Here is a 22,775-nt window from a genome sequence, read left to right on the forward strand (position 1 = left end):
CTGGTGTTTTCCCTTCCCAAGGAGGCAGAAGGAGAATTATTTGACAAACTAAACTGGCCCTTGTCTTCACAGAACAGCAGGAAGCTGATGAGAAGGGAGTAAAAACTCAGGAGTACCTACTGCCAAACTGCAATGGCAAAGAGTGCATGAGCAGCTCGGAAGAGCCAGGAGACAAAGCTAAGTGATACATCAAGGGTAAGTCCCTTGGCTCCTGTTGCTCTGACTCCCTTTTGGCTCTATCCCCTCCTTCTCTCTTAACTGCCCTTTGGGAAGTGTCTCAGATGGTTTCAATTGGAGCTGCTGCAGCCTTGTATTCTGCTCAACACAGGACAACTGAGGATGACTTTGTGAAGCTGCCTCCGCTGCAAGCTCGGGTGGGGATGCTCAAGTGTCTACTCGCCCAAGGTAAGGGATGTCCAGCGATACGTATCCTGCCCCATTCAATAGGCTGACTGAAAGAGGGGGGAGAAGGGGAGGGCTCAGTTGAATTTAGCTTTTGAAAAGTCCATTTCTGGATGCTGTTCCATGAACCTGCAAGGAAAACAAAGACAAGAGCATGAGTATGAGTCAGCAGGAGCCACAGAACAGCTTGGCTGCCAGGAGGGGAAAAGGCATCCCTACTTCCTGCACTGTCAAGTTTGCTTTGTCCCCACACCCTGCAGGGCAGGGACTGTTCTGCTGAGCTCCTTAGGGGACAGTCCCACACTACAACCTTTTTCCTCAGGTCAGTGGTACCAGCCATGGAGGTCAGCAAGTCCAGACACAGGGAAGCTATTAATTATCAAACACACACCCTTTAGCTGTTACCTCTCAGACAGACACGTAGCAGGAACGAGAAATTGCAGGGCAGAGGGGAGATTGTGAGAGCAGATTATGACTTAAGATCAAACTTGTTAACTTAAGCATTCCTGGGGATACAGGGAGTATCTCCAGTGCTGTGACAGTGAAAACTCATGAAGGACGTGACCAGAGAAACCTGGTTTCCAGCTAGGTGCAACCTGATTTCACGTGTACTGCAATGCCAGCAGATAGGAGCATTTGGACTCAGGTTGCCACATCAGAAGGTTCTGAGAACAATACACTGTGCCTCTGATCACGAGTAATGAGTGCATGGAGAAGCTCCTGGCTTTCTCCTCTGCCCTGCAGCTCACAACACAGGACCAGATGGAGGATCCATGCACAAAGTCTTCCTCCATGCTCTCATCTCATGGTTTCCCCTGAAACACCACCACAGCATTTCCACTTTACTTCCATGGAAATAGGTGCTGCGAGAACAGTGTCCGTTTTTAGCAGCCATATGGGCTTCACAGGCAGAGATTAGGACCCACCTGGGTGTCACCGAGTCTACTCTGGCCTGAACATTCTCTCTGCTCTTTGCCAGCCAACCTGCCCAGCTCCAGAGCACTGAAGGAGTGACCCTGCCAGCAAGGCATCCTGCATGTGGACTTCCCAGCAGGACAGGGCTACCTCCCACTCCACTAAACACACAGGCACTAAGGAAGCGTGGCCTCTGCTCCAAAGCAGCTTCACCCTATGCTGTACTCAGTGCACTGATCAGAGCGAAGCTTCTGCCACTACAGATAATGTAAGGAAGACGAGGAGTCAGGCCTGCGACACTGATCCTCCTTCCAACCTGAGATAAAGCTGTGGGTTTGCACTCGCTGAAGAAGTTGCTTGACCCAGAATTACCTCCACACCTCCCCACATGGCCTTGGGAGCTCTGTGAGTAACCTTCCTACCAAGGTGCATTTATGCCAAACAGGGTAATAAAGACATAAAAGTGCTATTGGCTTGGAGACAGCATTCTGGTGGCAAGTCTGCAGGGAGGGGAGATTATCTGGGCTATGGAGAAGAGGGAGATTAGAAAACAATCAAGATCATGTTAAAGTTCAGTAGAGATGGGACCTCCAGTCCCAAACATGCTTTCTGGACTTGAAAGCAGATTAGGATAATTCCAGAGCTAGGCTATTCCCAGCACTTCCCGTTATGCTTTCTACCCCCACAGGCTTTTACAGACACTGGTGGTTGGCCAACAATTTGATGCCTACGTAACTGCAGATGTGAACACAGGTAGGACTGAAGGCCAACCTGCTTTCTACTCACGTATCTGTGTCAAAGAGGAAGAGGAGAGGAGCTTGGGGAAGGGAAACCCCACAAATTAACGAGGTCTACTCACTTTTTCAAGATGTCTTGCTTCTTCTGTTCATCAGATGTGGGGAGGCCCATGGATTTCTGTCGCTGATCATACATCATCTTCTCCACCATACTGCGAGTTTCACTGTCCAGGTCTGACAACTACAAGCAAGGGCTTTGATTAAAAGTGGAATAACTTTCCTCAACCTAAACATACACCCTGCTTGCAGAGAACATGAATACACTGAGGTTACAAATACATGGCTGCTGCATCCCTGGCAATGTTCAAGGCCACATTGGACAGGGCTTGGAGCAAGCTGCTCTAGTGGAAGATGCCCCTGCCTGTGGCAGGGGGTTGGAACTCAATGATCTTAAGGTCCTTTCAAATCCTAATGATTCTATACACTGATGTTATGCTTTGCTGTGTGCACAGGCTGCAGAAATACTTATACAGACACTAATTTATAAACTCAGCTTCATTCACTTGGGGTTTTGGAAGCACTTAAGTTCATGGAAGAGAAGGCTCCATTCAGTAGAACAAAGGGAGTTCTTACCTTTGAGTTCTCTGGATTAATCTTCTTGGTGTTGATTTCTGGGTCTGTGGAGACGAGTTTGTTCCACCATTCCATCTTGTTGATCTGAAGGACCAAGTAGCAAAAGTATTTTATTTCTCCTGGGCTTGCTCTAAGAATTTTCTGCCTCAGTCACAGGGAAAATCTGAACATGGATAAAGGGTACAGCTTTCATTCTGAACCACTTTAGGTAGCCTGAATTTCCACAGCTGGGAAACTTGAGAGCATGTCAGATGTCACCTTTGGCATGACATAAATGGGATTACAATCAAATTGCCTGGAGAGGCCCAGAAGGGACACAATAATAATAATGTCTGTCCTTGGGTTTTCATGTCACTAACAGATCTCAAAACATGGCATTATTCCATTAAGGCACAACTTCAAAATGACTGATCTCCTTCCAGCTGAGCAATGTGATATCCTGGACTAGCATGAAGTTAGGCTGAAGACAGGGGGAACCTGCAAAACCCCACTTCCAGCAGTAGCCCTGACCACATACCAAGGATAAGCGTGGCTCTTGTTTCAGCTGACAAAGCCCAGGGCTTTCACAGGTTTTGTCAGACTCTAATTTCAGGGAAGAGGCAGACAAGTCTGAAGCCTCCCCATTTCATTCTGCTTTACCTTCTCCAGGTGCACAGTGACTGTTTTGCCATCTTCAATCAGCCAGGAACTCTCCTCCACCTTCACTTCGTTGAAAAGCTCTCCATCGATGACAGGCGAATGGCCCTTCAGGCCAACTTTGAGGCGCCGTCTCTGGATATCCACCACCATGTCCTTCCCCTTCAACCTGAAGTTCACCTTGAAAGGGATGGCCAGCTGGAACAGACAAAGAGCAAACTTCAGGAGCTGAGCAGTGAAGTCTCTCCTCACCCTCTCACACTACTGTTCTCTAAGACTTTCTGCCTTGGTTTCACCAGAGTAAGACAGAACATGGAATATTTTCCTTGGGGTACTGAGTAAGTGGGAGGTAAAAGGATGCAAGAGTAAGTTTGGCAGCAAGATGGTCAATGATTCAAAGGGACCATAAAACCGAAGCAGATTTTAATGCCTTGTTAAAACAAGACCATGTTTGGTAAAGTTAACTACAGCTTCTGGGGAATCTGATTTAGTTACCAAGCTCTCTCCCAGCTATTGAAATGCTGCTGTTAAGTACAACTAAGAGGGTCCCACAGACAGCTGAGATCCAGGGCACTGACTCCACTGTTCTTAGAGCACCTGCTCTTAATCCCTATCTCAGATTCCTCAGATCCTGGTACTAAGGCAACACTTACATCAAGTTCTGAAAGGGTCTGTGTCCATCTGTAATTTGGAAGGTCAGCTCCATTGCCAGAATTGGGTTTAAGTTTTCCTTTGTCCTTCTCATCTTCCTCTTCATCATCTGTTTCCTAAGCAACAGTTTAAGGTGTAAAGTGTGGAATTAAGTGTGTGATTCTTAAAGAATGCCAGACTGGGCACCCCCTCCCATTCAAAGAACTTTTCAGGGTTGTCCAGAAACTTATTTCTCTCAGCCTAAAATAAAGCCCCTAAATGAGCTTTACCTGTTTGTTAGAATCTGAAGATTCCCCTTCTTCCTCCGAGGGTTTCACTGGGACACTGTTAACCTGTCCTTGTGCTTCCTTCTTCTGCTTAAAAAGAGAACAAACACCGTCAGCCGAATGTTGGCACTTTGTGTTTCTTGCTGATCTGACACTAGGTGGACTCAACCTCTTCAGCTGAAACCACAGAGCAGGACTCGAGACCTGCACTGAAGACATTTTAGCCCCTAGAACAGTGTTACAGGAAAGCAGTGCTGCCAAGGGGAGGATTCCCTTGGTCCTCACAGCTTTGGAAGTGCAACAATTGAGCCCAGGCTGACAGCTGACACCACAAAGGAACAAGTCTGAGCCATTTTAAGCCATCACTGCTACCAGAGCTACACACAGGCCAGTGAAAATGACCCAAATGGTACTTGCAGGCACCAGACCTCACTCTTACCTGGTTGATTTCCAGCTGCAGCCTTTCTGCTTCCTCATCCGTAAGTTCCTTAATCCTTGGCTCGTTCGCTTCTTGCTTTTCCTTAGCAAGCTTTGCAGCTCGCTCCGACTTTTCGCGCCGCTCTGCCTCCTGACGAGCCTTCTTCTCCTTCCGTTCCTTCTGAGCCAGTTTGTTGTGATGGTTGAAGGTGTCTGTGATCAGCTGAAAGACAGGAACAGCACCAAAGGGGGTTAAGCAACCACTACTTTTTCAAACCCAAATGAAGCCAACTCACTGTTGATCTGTAGATGTTGGGGCTTTTCCCTTCCTTTTCACTCCAGTCTTTTGACTGAAAATCTAAAGAGTATTTCAGTGTAGCCCTTCCTAGTTCTTCCTTACACAGGGATTCTCATGGAGATAACAGGGAAATAACAGTTCTCCATTTGTCCTGCCCTTTGTGCAGTTCCAGGATGAGCAGATGCCTAACCCAGCCATTTGACAGCTACTCCATCTAGGACAGCACAGCTGGAAGAACAGAGACACCAGATCCAAGGTTTTTTACCTACTTCTCACCTTTCCCATGACTGGGCTTTTCCACATGGAGACTTGGTGCCATGTTTTAGAGGAGAAACATTTGAAAAGCTCAATGGTTTACACTCAGGGGCAAGTTCCTACATAAATCCAGTCCCAATTCTCATGTTGTTGTGACTATGAAAAGCAAAATGTCAAGGTCTCTGATGCAAAGGGCTCTACTGCTCAGCAGGGAAACTGAGTACATAGGCAGGAAGCCAGAGCAACTGCCCATGGCTGATAACACCATGGCCACTGTGCAAAGAAGCACGTATGAGAACTGAAGTTTGCTCCGGAAAACAATGTAGGTAGAACCCAAGAAAAGGAACTGGAGAGATTTCTCAGCCGGGGGGGTCAGGTGCTGGTTTATATATACCCTAGAAACTTTCAGGAGGGTTCACTTCTTTCCCAAATCAACTCAAAGTATCGACACCTTGGAGTTTTGTAACCAACACAAAGGATTTCTGCTTCAGAGCAGTTTGTTTCATCTTGGTGCAGGTACTGTGGTGTCAGAGATAACTGCGTTGAGCACCTTTGCAGACCATACAGCATTTTAACAGACACCACCCAAGGACACGCTGTCCTTTTACAGGCACAGACACAGATTTCTATGGAGTTGGCAACAACAGTAGCCAGGACCTTCAGAATCACTGGCCAGTGTCATCTCTGAAATGCTACTCTGGTTTCACTCTCTGGGAGCATGCCAGAATTCAGGGAAATTTGTTCTTCAGGCAAAGAAAACTGACAGCAGGCTTTACCTTTCTTAATTTGAAACCATCCTCTTTTCCTTCCTTTTCCTGCTTTCATTTTGTTCCTTTAAAGACTAGACACAGTAAGTTACACACTGTCTTCGCAACTAACATCTATCCTAACACCTTCAGCACAGGAGCAGCACCCCATTTGCTGGAGTTCCAGCAGTTCAGGAAGAAGAACAACTGCTATATTTCTAAGTATAAGCAAGAAAGTTTGGCCAGTTCACGTCTGAATGCTCTGAATCTTATTTCCCTGCAGGGAAACAATTGAGTTTTTCAGCTCTGGAGCTGGGTGAGGAGTTCAGGCTGCCAGTGCAGACCCCCAGGCTTGCTCCCCAGCTCCATACAGACAAAGGTGCAGGCGCCTGTGCAGAGATGTGGACTTTGTGCTTTTTCTGAGATGAACAAACAAGGTAACGTGGGGTTATCAACACCACGGTGTGTGTCACCGTTAAGTCAGTGTGTCTGGCAGATTTGCTTTCCAAACAAGCCTTTGGCCAGAGCATGGCAACAGAACCTGCCACACCATTGGTACCATTTGAAGGAGCAATCAGATAGAGGCAACTGTTTCTACCTTGCTTCAGCAATGTGTTTCATCAGCATCACAGTGTCCCCAGGCACACCAGAATGCTTTGGGCTGTTCAGGCAGGGAAGGCTCAGTATGGCACAGATAGAGGTGGTATAAAGGATTTGGGTGTTTTTTTACCTTCTCTGCTACTCCATCTTCTCCTCCGGTGAAGAAATCCGTTTTACGCCTCAGGAAACTAAAGAACGTGTTCACAAGCTGGGAGAGGGAACGGGGTGGGGGGGAGAAGGGGAGGAGACAAAGAAAGAGCAATGAGACCAGATCTTGCCAAGCCACCTCCTGTCCCTTGAGCAGCTTCTGCTCTTCATCCTCCCTATCCATGTACCAGGGTCATACTTAAATCAACCCCGTGGCTGTTTCCCAATCCAACAGCTTTTGTGGCAATCCAGCTCTGGGATTCCCAGTGTCCAGAAGAGGCATTTGTGTGGTTGACATGAGGAAAGGGCAAGCAGTTTATTGTCGGGTCATCTTGGAGACACATCTACTCCAACGCCCCAAGCTGCTACCTGAGGCAGGAATTTGGGTGGCTATGTGTATGTATGTGCATCTATACACGTACATAGACAAATACTCTGAGTTTTCTGCTACTTTAGATTTTCACTCAAAAGCCTGGAGTGAAAAGGAAGGCACTGGAATGGGTTGCCCAGGGAGGCTGTGAATGCTCCATCCCTGGCCATGTTCAAGGCCAGGTTGGACAGAGCCTTGGGTGGCACGGTTTAGTGGAAGGTGTCCCTTCCCATGGCAGGGGGGTTGGAACTGAATGATCTTAAGGTCCTTTCCAACCCTAACTATTCTATGATTCTATATACACATGTACTGTACTTTGCTTCTTTGCATACTTAAACCCTTAAATTGTGCAAACTCACCCTTCCCCAAGCCCTCTTTATTTTTACACCTGTCTGGCTGCCAGATACCTCATTGGCAGTTTTGAACTGGCACCCCCAAACACCCCTATGGCCATCCCTACTCTTGATGGACTTGGCTTCTCTTTATTTCCCAAGCATTCCGTCCTCTCCATATTTCAACCAGAGGTTTCCCTGCAGCACAAGGAGCTGTTCCAAGGATGTGTCCCTAAATGATTACCATGCATCCCAGACCTCCAGCAAAGCAGGCTCTGAACACTCCGGGGGCACACTGGGAAGCATGAGGTGCTTCCCCAGGGCCCTGCCCCCGAGGAGGGCACCACATTCACTTTCAAGTGCACTTCATGGTCGAGTCCAACCCCCCATCAGTTATCGGGGGGGCGCTAGGGACTGCGCACGTGGGGGGGGGGCGGCAGGAACCGAGCCTCCTCTCGGGTGTTCTGCCTTGTTGTCGCCCTGCTTACACTGTACCTCCGTTGGGGTGCGAGGGCGCAGGCCGAAGCTCCTCACCCCCTCTTATTAACCCCGTTAATTAACGGCCGGCTCCTCCGCGCTCCCCGGGGGTGGCGCGGGTCCGGGCCGCTCTCGTAGGAGGAAGAGAGAGAAGCACACGTGCCTCCTGTGCACCGCTTGCACCTGGGAAAACCGGGCCCTCCACCCTCCCGCTCCTTCCCACTCTCTCCTCCCGGTTCTTCCCCCCGTCCCCCGTTGGGAACACGGAGAAGCTCCCGCCGCTGGCGGCGCTACCTCGCGCACGCCGCCGTGGTGCTGCTGTGCCATGGCGAGCAGCATGCCGTCAAAGCGGTCCTCCTGCTCCGCCGCATCCTCCGCGCTCAGCCCCATGGTGCCCGCCGCTGCCGCCCGCCTCAGCCCCGCACACCGGTGACCGGAACCGGAAGCGGCTCCAACGGAAAAGTCAACGCAGCCGCGCGCGTCTTACGTCCACCAATCCCAGAGCGCCTCTGTGCTGATTGACAATAGGAGCAACCAATCAGTGGGAGGAGGGGTGGGACGCGAGGCGCGGGGTTCCGTTGCTATAGCAACCGCCTGTCCAGGCCTTTCCAGAAAGCTCGGTGTAGGCCTCTGAGCCTGCGGCGGGGTCCCGTGAACCGGTTGGGCCCTCCCGGGGATACCGGCTCTGCACCGTGGCCCCCACCACCGGCGAGCCTGGGTCCGGCCTCTGCACCAGCGTGGGGTGCTGGAGAATGATCCTGGCACATGGATAGGGTGAAGAGCAGAGGTTGCTCAAGGGACAGGAGGTGGCTTGGAGTGGTCTGGTCCCATCGCTCTGTTTTCTCTCCCCCTCTTCTTCCCGGGGGAGAAGATGGGGTAGCAGAGAAGGTAAAAACCTCAAATCCTCATGCTTTTATGTCTCCTAACTTACATGTCGCCCATGTGCTGGTGTGCCCCCATTGTCATGGGTTAGTGGTGGTCCTGGGGTAAAGACTGGACTCAATGGTCTTAAAGGTCTTTTTCAACCTCTTTGATTCTGTATCTGTGCCTTCCCTGCCCAAACAACTTAAAGCATTCTGGTGTACTTGGGGACTGGCAGCCCATGGTGCTGATGAAACACATGCTGAAGCAAGGTAAAATGAGTTGCCCCTATCTGGTTGCTCCTTCAAAGGGGGTATATTTTGCCATTTAGGATTGGGGGGGGGGTTGTCTCCCTCTGTGCCACAGGTATCCCTCCTCCTCTTCACCCCCCCCCTCAGGAAACCCGTGATGAGGAACTGCCACTTCCCTGCCTCAATTCCTGCTGCTTAGTGACTAAAACCACTCTAATTCCAGGTGAAACTCCAAGAACTTGACCTCCCACCCTGCGCTTCCCCCTGAGAGACCCCAATGGATCCCTGTGCCTCGCTTGGGGCTGACCGCCACAGCCCATGGCTCGCCGGCTCTCTCTTCCTCCTCCCTTAACAACCAGAGTCTCCTGAGCAAGGTCAGGCAAACAGGCGCTGCTAAAACAACTTCCAGGTTGCTCGTTCCAAGGCCGGAGCACGCAGGTCATGGAAGGGAGGCCCCAGACGAGTGCGTGTGACCCTGCCGGCAGCGACACCGCCGGCAGCGCGGGGGCCTTGGTGCCATGGTACAGGCTGGGTTAATGACTTTGTTTGTACTGCTTTGGGGAATGGTGATAAGGTCGCCCAACCCACTGGCCCCTTCCCTTGGTGCTTCATTGAGAAAACGGCCGTTGACACGGTGCACAGAGCTCCTTTGCCCCGGCCAATCAGCCCGGGGACAACGGGTGGTTGGGCTTTTATAATGACTGCTTAATCACAGCGCGGTCAAGGCTGTGGAGGGGTGTTTCACTCCTGGCCCGGCCTTATAAGAGCTGGTTTGAGCGACTATGGGCTGGCAGAGCTGGGAGGACGGGGAGAATCCAGCCTCCAGTGGAGGGTTCAGGAGGAATTTTATGCCTCTCTCCCATCTACTGTAGCAGGAGCTGAGTTTTGGTGAGGATCCAGCCCCTTGGCTCGGCTATGACCAGCAGCAGCATGGCCATGGATTGTGAGAGGTGCCAGTGCCACAGCGAGGACAAGCACACCGCCATCCTCTACACCCTCCTCAGCCAGAACCTCAGCCACAGCCCGGTTCAGCAGCGCTGCCTCTGCCACCAGCGCCGCACCGTCTGCCTCCGCACGCCCCACGTCACCTGCCAGGCAGCCTCCAACGTGCTGGTAAAGACCATCAGCTTCATGAAAAACCTCCCTTCCTTCAACCTGCTGCCCCGAGAGGACCAGCTCCTGCTGCTGGACAGCTGCTGGGTCCCCCTTTTCCTCCTGGGGCTGGTCCAGGAGATGGTGACCTTCGAGGTGATGGAGACCCCAGCCCCCAGCATGCTCAAGAAGATCCTCCTCAATGGGCAAAGCAAACGGCAGGAGCCTGAGTGGGCACAGCCCACGCTGGCGGCAGTGCAGCGGCTGCAGTGCTGCCTCAACACCTTCTGGAGCCTGGACCTGAGCCCCAAGGAGTATGCCTACCTGAAGGGAGCCATTCTCTTCAATCCTGGTGAGTGCTCAATGCTCATGGCTCTGCCCACTGGTGGGAGAGCTCACCCTGTTCCCATCGGCATCTCTACATGTACTGCTTGGCTTGGGGGCCCTCAGATCATCCCATTACCTCATTCTTAATGCTCATGGCTACCGAAAGTGCCAGGAAGCAGGGAGGAGGGATGTCAGAGAGCTTTGCCAGCCCTGCATGCACTAAAGCACCTCTGGATTGATGTACAGCAGTAGTTTACCCAGTTAATTACTTTTCCTCCTTCAAACAGCAGCCCTAGAATAGCTACAACTCCATAGTGCTGCATACACCTTATTAGTATGGCCTTGGAGATCCCTTCTGAGAAATAGGGAACCTGGGATGGGCAAAAGCTGGGGTGCTTTTCCAGCCTCCTTCATCTCCATCTTTTCCCCTGTCCTTGGCAGATGTCCCTGGGCTGAGGGCCTCCCTGTACATCGAGAGCCTGCAGCAGGAAGCCCAGCGAGCGCTTCAGGAGGTGCTGCAGCCCCTGCACCCCGAGGACCAGGGCCGCTTCGCCCGCATTTTGCTGATTGCCTCCACCTTGAAATCCATCCCTCCTGCCCTCATCACGGATCTCTTCTTCCGACCCATCATCGGCAACGCGGACATCATGGAGCTCCTTGCCGAAATGCTCTATGAGATAACGGGCAGGCAGCTGGCTCCTGCGGTGTGCTGAGGAGCCACGCTCAGCCCCCAGCCCCACGGGTGCTCCCCACACCTCGCCAGGCAAGGAAAGTGCATCTGGGAGCAGGGATTTAGCCTTGGACTCTGCAGGGATTGCAGTAGGGATGAGGCAGGAGGATTCTGCCAGGCTGCAGCAGAGCAGGCAGAGAAACTGCTCCAGTTCAGCGGGTGTTTACAGCAGCCCCTGGTCTCCGTTTCAGGCGCAGGCACCTGTGAACAGAGCATGGAGCAGGGCAGGTTAGAGCCCAGCCTGATTTTTACTCAATGAATCCTTGATCCCATTGAAATCAATGTGCATTTTGCTGTTAACTCCAAGAGATGTTTGTCCTCAGCTAACAGCTTGATTCTGGGGTGTTGAGGCATGTCCTCAGCATCGCTTCCCGATCACAAACATGGTGGGATTAGGTCTGGGTGAAGTCTTGCTCTGTTTATTGTGCTTGAAATCTTAGAACTATTCATGAAAGATTGTCCTAAGGCACCAAAAGGGGAAAAAACAATATTAGATCTTGCAGGATGTGCAGATTTCCCTCTCTGTCTTAGACTCTATCTTTTCTCTTTAACACCATGAAATGCCACAGTGGGTTACTAAGGGCCAGTGAGCAAACCCCGAGCTGCAAACACTGTGGAGCTGAACTGAGCTGCTTTAGCAGTTGAGCCAAAGATCCCTCGTTGGAGATAGAGCCTGGAGAGCTCATTCCTCCTGCCTGCAGCTTCTGCCACAAGTTAGATGTCAGTATTTTATATGGAAACAGTCTGGAGTTTGTATATAAGTTGTAATAAATTATTTTTTTAATAAAGGGTTTTATGTTTTGGAGCATGGTGGTGACTTGTTAGAGCTGGGTGCCATTTCTGAGGGAGGCTGGCATGGAAAGGATGCTCCAATGGAAAGGGAAATAGAAATACAGAAATCTATCTGCCTTGCTATGGGGAGGGAGCGCTGTGATGGGACACAAGGAATTCACCGTTCTCCAGGTGCTGAGCCTCACCCAAGGCTCCCGGCCCACTGGTGCTGTCAGAAGTGGGTGCTCTGACTCACCTGGATGCACACGCAGCTGCCAAGAGGCTCAAACGCCAGCCCCGTGGCCGTGCCCGGCCCAGATGAGGGTTGGGTGAAGCCACACGAAGCCTCCCCACTCCTGCCCATGGAAACACCTCGAGCCCTCTCACCGGTGCCGCTCAGCAGAGACGGAGGCTTCCAAGGTGATCTCAGCCCCATGACAGCCGTTTTCCATGGGGCAGGGAGGGCGTGAGTCACCGGATGAGGCCCACACCAGCCACGGGCAGCCCCGCGCCCGGTGACACGTGTGTGAGTCACGGCACGTGGGTGCCAGAGCTACCCGGAGCCAGGCGCAGGGCAGAGCCCCCGGTGCCTCCATCGTGCCCCCGGGGCAGGGATCGCTGTGCGCTGCCCTGTCTGCTGTGACACCCCCCTGTGTCAATGCACATGGAGCAGGCCTGATGCTATGGTGGGACACATGGCACTGGGGCTTCAGCAACAGAGAGAACCCCTTGGATGGGGCTACACTGCATGGCATGGGGGGCTTGGAGACCCTCAGCGCCCTGACACCCCCATGGCTTGTGACCCCCACTTCGGCTTGGGGCCCCCCCCAAGAGCTTGGGGTCCCCCAGACCCCTCCTAACACCTCCTGGCCACCAGGCGGCGCCCACTCCGCGCTTCAGCAACTGACGTCATCAGAGCGCGCCGTGCCGGCTGGGCAAGATGGCGGCGCCGGTCGGTAATGGCGGCGCCGCTCGGTACTGCCTGGTGAGCGGCATCCCGGCCTCGCTGCGCTCCGCACAGCTCCGCGCCTACTTCAGCCAGTTCCTAGAGGCCGGCGGCTTCCTCTGCTTCCATTACCGGCACCGCCCCGAGCGCCCGCCGGCGGGGAGCGGTGAGGAGGCCGCGGCGCCGCCGCGCACTTGCTCCTGCCTGGTGGCCGTGCAGCCCGGCCGCGCCCGCCGCTTCGTCCGCATGTACTCGGGCAAGCGGTGGGTCGGGCCCGGCGGTGCCTCGCTGCCCGGCCGCTGCCTCATCCGCAGGGTCCGCTTCAGCCCCGGCACAGGTACGAGCACCGGGAGGGGAGGGGAGGCCGGGTCGGGTCGGGTCGGGTCGGGTCTCTCCTTATGGGCCTGGAGGGCCCGTTGGGCTCCCTGCGGGCGCCAGCCTGAGTGTTCAAACCCTTCACTGGGCTTCCTTAAGGCATTAAATCCTTTCTGAAGTAAACAGAGTCATTTTGGAGCCTGCTTATCCCTCTCCTGGCTGGGAGGGATGTGATTTACCCCTCTGTGGCAGTGTGTTCCCTCACAAAGCAATTCCTTCCCTCCTGCAGGCACAGAGACATCTCCCTGCTGCGGGGATGGGGACAGACCGGCTGCAGGGGACTCTATTGCTGAAGCAGACTTGAAGCGGCTGCCTGAGTTCAACCCTCCTTCCTTCATGCCTTATGGGAACGTGGGCACCCCCCTGAAGGTTTTCCTGGAGCTGATCCGGGCCTGCAGGCTGCCTCCCTGGATTATCAAGAAGTTGCAGCTGAATTTCCCAAAGACTGGCTCATGCCATCGGTATGGGAACGTGCCTTTTGAATACCGGAACACTGAGACAGTTATAGAAGAAGAAAGAGTTTACACTGCTACAGGGGATGAGATCACAGAGGATGAGGGGCCTGTGGCAACATCTGAGGTGATTCACCCAGCCCGTGCTGAGGAAGATGAGGAGGGGCAGGAGAAGGAGGAAGAGGAATTGCACTCGGATGATGTAAGTGGATGTTTCTAGCACCATCCAGAGCTGTCCATTGCAGCTGCACAGCTGTGCCAGTACAGCTCTCAGGTGCCAGTACAGCTCTCAGAGCTCGCTTTTTATCTTTCAGTTGTATAAATTGCTTGTCTAAAAGCAGTGTTAACGTGAGGTTGTTCACCTCTTGGTGCACCGAGCCTCTTATAGTATGGACAATGTAAGCATTAACACCTCCAAAACTGCTTATCCAAATCAAGGTGGTTGTAGGGGTTGAGCCCAAAGGGTTCAGTCCAGATGAGCAGACACAGGAGGAGGCTGGTGCTACAGGAGCAGATCCCTGCCCTGCTGCGCAGCAGGTTGGCCCGGCTCTGCTGTTGCTTGTAAATGAGATTTGGGAGCACATTTATGTGCTGGAAACGATGCATGGAGCTATACAAATGGCTGACCTTGATTGCTCCTGCACTGAAGTTAGTCATTCTGAGAAAAATGGCTTTCATGACAAAGACTCCTAGAAAACTGGGCTGGACAGGCTCTCTGGAGACTTTCTCCCTTCTCTCCACCTGACAGACGCCGGTCTAGCCTGTTCTCACAGCCCTCTGTTATTACAGAGCCAGCACAATCCTGAGGCAAGCCATTCCCGTTCTTTGCTACACCAGAATTACCTTAGATGCTGAATCTTTGCTGCAGTTTTATGCCATTAGGTTCTCCTAGCAACAGCGGACACAGGGAACGCTTTGTTCCATGCTTTCCAAACCTTGTATTCAGTGGTTTCTTCTCCAGGCTAAACAGACTCCTGTAGCTGTTTCTCACAGGCTGCTTCCTGGATCTCCAGCCCTTCCTCAGCTGATTAATGTCTTCATTAGAGGACTCTACCCAGAAGTGGGCAGGCAGCAGTAAAGCTGTCAGTCTGCTCTGTGGCCGTCCCAGTGAGCTGCTTCCCTGGAACCAGCACAATCTCTTTAGGGATCAACATGAGTGGAATTAATTTGTTGCTAGTGCTGACTTTCTGTCCAACACACCTGCTCCTTACATGGGCATCTTTGTGTTCCAGAGGGAGTACGCTGCTGAAAGCATGCTCTGAAGTGGGTGTGATGTGGTATTTTTCACCACTTCTCTCTGCTGACTCTGAAGATGGCATTAGTCAAGGGAATGAAGTCATCAGTGCTGGTCGTGTTAGTGCCTGAAAGCAGCAGGCTGAGACGAGCTCTGTTGACAAAGCTGTTTCATAGGGAAGGTGCAGTGAGGGTGAGGGAAATGGGGGAGGCCGAGTGCCGTCTGGCACCCACCTTTCTCCACCTCCTTTGCAGGACAATGATACCTGTGAGGAATGGGAGCGCCACGAGGCTCTGTACGAGGACGTGACCAAGCAGGACCGTGTGGAGGAGAGGCTCTTTGAAGAGGAGATTGAGCTGAAGTGGGAGAAAGGCGGCTCTGGCCTTGTCTTCTACACAGATGCTCAGTACTGGCAGGAACAGAATGGAGGTAATGTTGGTGTTTGTGTCACTGAGCCACCATGAGCTGGGGGGGCCTAGACCTGCAGGTAAATCAGGTGTGACCCCATAGGAACACTCCACATCAGCTGCAGATGTGGGTATCTTGCCATTGCTTTTTAAACTTTCCCTCAATCCCAAAACCTGCAGTGGTTCAATCCAGTCACCAGAGACCCCAGTGGTCGTGCTGGAAGCCCCTTGTGTAAGCACTGTGGTGTGCAGAGCTTCTAATACCGTTTCCTTCCCATTTTGTTAGAGAGAACAGGGATCTGGGCCACCATCAAACAGCTCTTCTGTGTCAGGCTTCCACAACTGTCCCCAAAACTGGTGTTCCCTTTCTCTTGGCAGACTTCGATGAGCAGACTGCAGATGACTGGGATGTGGACATGAGCATCTACTATGACAAAGGTATCTTGAGCTGAACACCCCCCCCACCCCCAGGAAACCAGGGAGGTTGGGAAACTCTGACCCTGCAGAATTTCTGCAGTGAGGAATTCTTTGGCTTTGTCATGCTTTGAAAGCGTCCAAGACGTCAGTGTACATCAAACAGCGTTTCTTCTTGTCTGGCACTGAGAGCTGCCAAACAGAACAGGTTCTGCCTCCTTGTTGCGTGCTGCTCTGGGGGAAATGATGGTAGTGAACAGCTTTCCTAAGCTGTGCTGCTCTGACTCTTGCTTCTTTCTCCCTAGATGGAGGTGATAAGGATGCTCGGGACTCGGTCCAGATGCGTCTGGAACAGCGACTCCGGGATGGTTTGGAGGATGGGTCTGTTTCAAGGCAGCAGATTGGAGCCTTTGAGAGATACACCAAGGTGAGCCCTGGATACATGCTCAGGAGCTGATGGGGCAGGGCAGGAAGTGGCAGCGCTTGTGGGTTAGGGGTTGGAGAGGTCTTAGGTGTGAGGAAGGGGCAGAGCATTCTGCAGACAATGAGGGGGGGCTTTGTCCAGCAACTCTGTGATGGTTTTTATCCTTTCTCCCAGGGCTTTGGCAGGAAGGTGCTGGAGCAGCAGGGCTGGACGGAGGGGCTGGGGCTGGGGAGCAGCAACTCCGGAATGGCTGAAGCTCTGGATAATGAGGGTCAGAACCCCAGATGTAAGAGGGGGCTGGGGTAAGTACCCAACCATGCCCTGCTGGGTGGTGTAAGAGCTTCTGCCTGAGCAATCTGGGCTGACACAGCAGCTAACTGGCTGCAGAAGGAACAGGGATCTGCCTTTGTGCAGCTGGTGGCAGGGCCTGCCACAGCACCCCAGAGCCAAATATGCTGCTGTTCTGATGGGTCCAGTGCTCCTTACAGGGGTATGTGGTGTTAGAGTAGAACTGGAATCATTTGTAGGTTTCTACAGCACACAAACACAAAGGGAGAGCTGTCCTTGAGGACTGAGAGTCACCTCTGCTGTGGTATTCTGGCAGGGAGAGCCCCAGCTACCTGAGCTGTAGCCATGCACCTCGGCCCTGCCCTCTCAGGGGAAGGGGTTGGGGGCTTTGTGTGGTGTTGTGCTTCACTATGAGGGCTGGCTCTTGCTCTACAGTAATCTCACAGCCAGGAATAGGACAAGAATCCTTATTACAAGGACACCTCTCCCGTGCAGGAGGTGAAGGAAAGGAGCTGGGAAGCACAGGGGGACCAAACGCTCAGCAATGTGGGACCAAACGTTTCCTGCTTCCTTCTAGGTACCATGGGGAGAAACTGCCAACCTTCATCAGGGTGAAGAAGCCCCGGCAGGACGCTCCCATCCTCATCTCAACCATCTACGATGACCCTGACCCAAAGGACAGTGGTGACCAACTGCTCAGACGCCAGCCACCCACTGCCATGAAGTACAGGCAGCACATGGCATTTGTCCGGGCGTCCCATGGCGCTCTGCAGAGCTTCAGTGCCCAGTCACACTGAGCAGAGACTGTCACAGAGCCTTTGGGATGGTTCCACTCCTGCTGAGCACAGGCTGGCTCCTGGTCTCACGTTTGGAGCAGGGTGTTTTTATATTTATTTTTGGAAGAAATATACACTTGTAACAAATTGTGTTGGTGGGGTTTTTATCCCCTAATTTAACCCTCCAGTGAGGGAAAATAGCACTGATCCTGTCCAGTGGGAACTGGGAAGGGTGTTGCATTTCTGACTGGTGGTTTAAAGTTACTGCTAATGCCTGGATCAACCAAGCCTATGTGCTAGGTGAGCCTGACAACCCAAAACTCGTAGTTCATGGCTGTCTGAGACCCAGAGAAGGACAAGTACAGACAGGGCGAGCCATGGCACGGTAACTGTCCTGCTGAAAGCTTGCTGCTGGCCCACAGCTTCGCGTTGCTTGGGTGTGGTGATCCCACACTCCTGGGAGAAACTCATCGGGATGAAAGACTTGTCCTGGCAGCCTCCAGAGGAATCCTGCGGGAGGCGTTTCCCTGCGGTCGGGCGTAGCGGGTGCTTCCTTCCACAGCTCTCTGAACATGCTCTGCCCCGTTTTCCTGACGCAGGCACTCTTCTTGGAGGCGGGGGGGTGGGAAGCCTTCGTCCTAGTGACCCAGTACTGGAGGGTTGAATGGGGATGGGTGGACACTCTGCTGGCAGGCTGCCCTTGACCTTCGTTAAGGCTCTCCCTGTGTCGGGTGGGATGCAGGGGGTGATTTCCCCTTCTCTTGGGGCAGACGTGGGGTTTGGGTTGTGCTGGAGGGACAAGGGCCGGCGCCGGGACTCGAACCCACGACCCCACGCCCTGATGTCGGGATGCAGGCCCGGGGTCGAGTCCCGGCGCTGGAGGAGCTCCGCGTCCCTCCGGCCGCTAGAGGGCGCTGTGCTGGCAGCGGCCGTTCCTACCCCGGAACGCGGCGCTCGGGGCCTGCGGACACCCGGACCCAGTGCCTGGAGCACCGGCGGCGGTGAGCGGCCTACGGGCACCGGGGGGGGGGGGGTTACCGGGGCGGCTGCAGGGCCATGGGCCGTTAAGGGACCTGAGCAGGGACAAGGGATGTGGAAGGGAACGGGGGTTGTTGGGGAGAAGGGGGAACATGATGGGGGATAAAGGGACACGGGGAGAAGAGGATGCGGAGCATCGACGAGGGGGAACGGCTTTAACGTGCCGGAGGGGAGATTGGGATGAGCTCTGAGGCGGAAGCGCTTCCCCGTGAGGGTGCGGGAAGGAGCGTGCAGGAGAGGGGATGTGGTCGCTATGGGGAGCAGGGAGGGAGGGAGGGAGGGAACCTGTGCCCCTGCCACATCAGGAAGGACCCCATTACGGTGAACCTCACCCCACAGGCGGGCAGCAGGGAGGGATCTGCCCCCGCAGCCACAGCCCTGTGGGTCTGCCTGGGGGGGGTGTGCTTGTTTCCAGCTACAGCATCACCAGCGGGGGGGTGACAGGGTAGCGTCCACCCCGGCGTGGGGCTCAGCAGTGCAAGCAGGGACACAATGACCCTTCCCCTTCCGTTCCACGTCCTCCCTGGGTGTGAATTCCAGATCTCCCATTCATATAACTGCAAATAAACCGGTAAACGGTGGATTTTCCTTCTGCAGTCGCCAGGAGATGAGCCAACATGTCTGAGGGCAGCAAGGGGAGCTCGCTGGCCTTTGGCCAGGTGGTCATCGGCCCTCCGGGCTCTGGCAAGACAACCTACTGCCATGGCATGCAGCAGTTCATGGGCAGGCTGGGGCGCAAGGTGACGGTGGTGAACCTGGACCCTGCCAACGAGACGATGCCCTACGAGTGTTCCGTGGACATCGCCGAGCTCATCACCCTGCCCGACGTCATGGAGAGCCTGAAGCTGGGGCCCAACGGGGGGCTCATCTACTGCATGGAGTACCTGGAGGCCAACTTCGACTGGCTGCAGGAGAAGCTTGCTGCGTTCAGGGGTCACTACTACTTGTTTGACTGCCCGGGGCAGGTGGAGCTCTACACCCACCATGATGCCCTGAAGAACATCTTCGCACAGTTGGTCAAGTGGAATTTCAGGGTAAGTTTGGGGCTCCATAGGGCCCCGTGAGCTTGTGCAAAGGGCTCAGAAGCTGTACACTTCATAGGAAGAGCTTTTGATTGTGGGGACTAACAACTGTTTTCTTTCCTGACCTGTTTGGTGTCTTGAGTGAAATGGCTTTATCAGGGCAGGAGGGGGATTTCACCCCATTTTATGCTCAGAGGATTGGCAAAAGAGTGGCTTGGTCAGGGCATTTAATCATAGAATCCCAGACTGGTTTGGGTTGGAAGGGACCTTAAAGCTCATTCAGTCTCAACCCCCTGCCATGGGCAGGGACCCCTTCCACTGGAGCAGCTTGCTCCAAGCCCCTGTGTCCAACCTGGCCTTGAGCACTGCCAGGGATGGGGCAGCCACAGCTTCTCTGGGCACCCTGTGCCAGCGCCTCAGCACCCTCACAGGGAAGAGCTTCTGCCTAAGAGCTCAGCTCAGTCTCCCCTCGGGCAGGTTCAGGCCTTTCCCCTTGGCCTGGCCCTACAGGCCCTTGTCCCAAGCCCCTCTCTGTATTTCTTGGGGACTTCCTTTGGGTATTGGAAGACTGTAACAAGGCCTCCCTGGAGCCTTCTCTTCTCCAGGCAAGACCGCAGTGGGATTATCATGAACAAAGGCATGGGTTCCTTCCTCACACGCTCACACTGTGCTCCAGGGTCCTCTCCACAGACCTTGTGTGTTACATCAGAGCGGGTGCTGTGTTTCAGAGGTCGATGTGTGCACTGGGCGAGCAGGGATCCTTTCCCCTGCACTGCTCACAGTGTCCCGTGCAGGAGCCCACCCCGGCTCTCCTGCAGCCAAGCCCCAGTGCTCTGCACGCTGTAGTACGTGCTCTGTGCTTTCTTGCACAATGGAAGATGCAGATGAGGAAGCACAGGTGAGAAGAGTCGCACAACCAAGCGAACTTGCTTACGTTGCATTTGCTTTGCATTTGGGCCGAAGCATGAATGTGCAAACCATGTGTGGTGTGAGCAAGAAGGGCAAGTTCATTTGCTTGAGAATGTCACTGGGAATCTGCCCATTAGAGATGAATAAATGTGCATGCAATTGGAGTTGCTAAAAAAAGAGAGTTGCATTGCTGTGGTGATGCTGGCCCCAGTGCCTGCCAGCTTGAAACTGGCTCTTTTCTGCTGCAGAAGCATAGCTTGTGACTCAGCCACACTCAACTACAGAGCCCTGGCTTTGAGTAACATTGTGTAACAGGCAGTAACTTAACAGAGATCTCAGACCACATTGTTACAGCTACACAAAACGCCAGGGATCAACCTGCTCATTAATGTAATTATTAATTATTATTGCAAACCACAGGGCAATTGGTTCTCCCAGCAGAACGTGGTGTGCTGCAGTCACCGCTCCTGAGCATTCCTGGGGGGAAGGTGGACATCTGGAAGCAGTCGTGGTGTTCAGGAGAGTTAACCCCAGCTCCCAGTACCCAAGTTCAGACAGGCATGGAAACTTCAGCTGCAAAGGAAGAAAAGGGCAGCAGTTGCAGATTTAAGTGGTTTTTCAGTAGTGCTGGTGGGGCTCACACCCCTCTAACCATCCCTACAGCCCTTTCTGAGCAGCAGCACCCTGAGTTCTGAATGCCCAAGGTGGGATGGGAGTGTGGTGGGATAGACTTGTCTATGTGAGTGCGCTCCTATGTGAGGATGTTTTCTATTCAGGAGGTAGGTGGTAACTTTCCCTCTATGGGTGTCTATGTGGTTCTAGTCAGGTCTTGAACAGGTTGGCCTATAGCCACTCCATCACGGGTCTGACCTGGTGCTGTCCCTCTCTGCCTTTGCTGACCAGTTGGCTGCAGTGCACTTGGTGGATTCTCACTACTGCACAGACCCTGGCAAGTTCATCTCTGTCCTCTGCACCTCACTGTCCACCATGCTGCACGTGGAACTGCCCCATGTCAACGTCCTCTCCAAGATGGACCTGATTGAGCAATATGGCAAACTGGGTAAGCGCCTGGGAGAGAGCCACACATGGGACTGGGCTGTGAGGGGTACAAAGGAGGTGTTCAGGGATGTATCGCTGGGAGATGGATGGGGAACTGGTGTGAATCTCACTGGGTTCTTCAATTTACAAGCTGCCTTCAGAGCTTCTTGGTGTTTCCCTGCAGCTTTCAACCTGGATTATTACACAGAGGTCCTGGACCTCTCCTATTTGGTTGACCATTTAGCTTCTGACCCCTTCTTCAGAAACTACCGCCGCCTCAATGAGAAGCTGGTGGAGGTGATTGAGGACTACAGCCTGGTGTCCTTCGTTCCACTCAACGTCCAGGTGAGGAGGCAGGAGTGGGGCAGAGAGAACAGGGAGCACTGGGTGTTTGGTAGCAGCCAGGTTATGTCTGCTTAGAGCCATGAGAGCTGAAAGAAGCTTGGGGATTGAGGAGGAGCTGTGGAAAGACTTGGGGATGGAGGAGGAGAGTGAAACACTTGTGAGTGATCTGTGGCAGCCAAGGGAAAAGGCTGATGAGCTGAGGGCTATGTAGGCCTTGTGTGTATCCTGGGGTCCCGCTGCATTCAGCTCTTCTGCACCTGCGGTTCAAATCTGGACAAAGTATTACCCAAAACGTTAAATTAGGGAGCCTAAAATGATTAGAAGACTGGGAGGAATACATTTGGGAGGAAGGGCTGCAAATGTTCATCTGGTAGCTTGCAGCGCTGTCAACAAGGGCAGATGGGCTGAGAGGAGAGGTGATGAAAGGGAGGGAGAAGGTGGAGGGTGTCAGCCCATCATGTATTCGGGCTCCGCAGTGGGTGCCCCTGTTTGTCCTCTGTCCCTTTGTTTGCGCCCCTGGGGAAGGACCTGTCTTGCCTCAGGGGAAGGACCAGATTCCCTGTGTGTCATCTCCCTCCCTTCCAGGACAAGCAGAGCATGAGGCAGGTGATGCAGGCAGTGGACAAAGCCAATGGCTATTCCTTTGGAGACCAGGAGCACAGGAGCCTTGAAGCTCTGATGTCGGCAGCAGTGGGAGCCGATTTCCACTTCACTTCGTATCCTTCACCACTGACCCTCTGTTGAGTTTTAGTTTGTTCTTCCTTGGGGAAGGACAAACTGGAGGTGTGGCTGGCAGTTTGCAGGCCCTGGTTGTTGCCAGCATCATCTGATGCTCTTTGGTGATACATATGCAGCGAGTTGGTAGGGCTCAGCCCTGGCCTTACAGACAGTGTCCATGCCAAAGCCACCACAGTTGTTGCTAATTGATACTGTGAATGTGGGGAGACTCTTTTGACAACTTTCTTACACCAACTTGGAGTGGTTCATTCCATCTCATCCAAACCATACAATTGATTCTCCTGTACTTGTCAGGTCTGGGATCAGCCAGAGCCAGAAATAACTCGGGTGCTGTGTGTTGCTGCCAGTACTGCCGTCTTCCTGCCACCCTTGGGGCTAATATGGGGCTGGTTCCTCACTGAGAACGTTAAGAGCTCCTTGCAGAAGGGAGTGTTTGAACCCAGCCCCTTGTTTTC

The 22,775-nt window shown here is 53.4% G+C and overlaps 5 protein-coding genes across 7 annotated transcripts in view; 3 read left to right on the forward strand and 2 right to left on the reverse strand.

Annotated features, from left to right (window-relative positions):
- Window positions 1–22,775, reverse strand: part of STX12 (syntaxin 12) — a 350,272-nt gene that overhangs the window by 146,779 nt on the left and 180,718 nt on the right. The gene's annotated exons all lie outside the window — the stretch shown is intronic.
- NUDC (nuclear distribution C, dynein complex regulator) overlaps window positions 212–22,775 on the reverse strand; it is an 87,202-nt gene continuing 64,638 nt past the window's right edge. The window contains exons 2-10 of the mRNA XM_061360727.1: window positions 8,177–8,301; window positions 6,687–6,764; window positions 4,680–4,880; window positions 4,244–4,327; window positions 3,977–4,090; window positions 3,327–3,521; window positions 2,688–2,771; window positions 2,177–2,295; window positions 212–531 (exon numbers count right to left, since the gene is read on the reverse strand). Coding sequence (XP_061216711.1) covers window positions 480–531; window positions 2,177–2,295; window positions 2,688–2,771; window positions 3,327–3,521; window positions 3,977–4,090; window positions 4,244–4,327; window positions 4,680–4,880; window positions 6,687–6,764; window positions 8,177–8,272 — 1,023 coding nt within the window. The 5' untranslated portion in view covers window positions 8,273–8,301 and the 3' untranslated portion in view covers window positions 212–479. The remainder of the gene's footprint in view (window positions 532–2,176; window positions 2,296–2,687; window positions 2,772–3,326; window positions 3,522–3,976; window positions 4,091–4,243; window positions 4,328–4,679; window positions 4,881–6,686; window positions 6,765–8,176; window positions 8,302–22,775) is intronic.
- The window catches only part of NR0B2 (nuclear receptor subfamily 0 group B member 2), a 167,118-nt gene continuing 153,012 nt past the window's right edge, over window positions 8,670–22,775 (forward strand). Inside the window, exons 1-3 of one of the 3 annotated variants that reach the window (XM_061360730.1) lie at window positions 8,670–8,770; window positions 9,867–10,438; window positions 10,855–11,715. In XM_061360730.1, coding sequence (XP_061216714.1) covers window positions 9,910–10,438; window positions 10,855–11,126 — 801 coding nt within the window. In that variant the 5' untranslated portion in view covers window positions 8,670–8,770; window positions 9,867–9,909 and the 3' untranslated portion in view covers window positions 11,127–11,715. The other 2 variants (XM_061360731.1, XR_009726573.1) reach the window with 2 other exon arrangements.
- GPATCH3 (G-patch domain containing 3) lies at window positions 12,820–17,377 on the forward strand. Its single transcript, XM_061360720.1, has 7 exons — window positions 12,820–13,197; window positions 13,471–13,889; window positions 15,176–15,350; window positions 15,707–15,766; window positions 16,048–16,169; window positions 16,341–16,468; window positions 17,032–17,377. The coding sequence occupies exons 1-7, from the start codon at window positions 12,855–12,857 to the stop codon at window positions 17,249–17,251; spliced, it is 1,467 nt and encodes a 488-aa protein (XP_061216704.1). The 5' UTR covers window positions 12,820–12,854; the 3' UTR covers window positions 17,252–17,377.
- GPN2 (GPN-loop GTPase 2) overlaps window positions 18,182–22,775 on the forward strand; it is an 81,435-nt gene continuing 76,841 nt past the window's right edge. Inside the window, exons 1-5 of the mRNA XM_061360728.1 lie at window positions 18,182–18,263; window positions 18,866–19,302; window positions 21,103–21,259; window positions 21,422–21,582; window positions 22,168–22,298. Of these exons, the coding sequence (XP_061216712.1) occupies window positions 18,886–19,302; window positions 21,103–21,259; window positions 21,422–21,582; window positions 22,168–22,298 (866 nt within the window). The 5' untranslated portion in view covers window positions 18,182–18,263; window positions 18,866–18,885. The remainder of the gene's footprint in view (window positions 18,264–18,865; window positions 19,303–21,102; window positions 21,260–21,421; window positions 21,583–22,167; window positions 22,299–22,775) is intronic.

Source organism: Neopsephotus bourkii, unplaced genomic scaffold, assembly GCF_033783945.1.
Source record: "Neopsephotus bourkii isolate Nb327-2 ecotype Australia unplaced genomic scaffold, CSIRO-AGI_Nbou_v1 NB_1036, whole genome shotgun sequence".
Lineage (NCBI taxonomy): Eukaryota > Metazoa > Chordata > Aves > Psittaciformes > Psittacidae > Neopsephotus > Neopsephotus bourkii.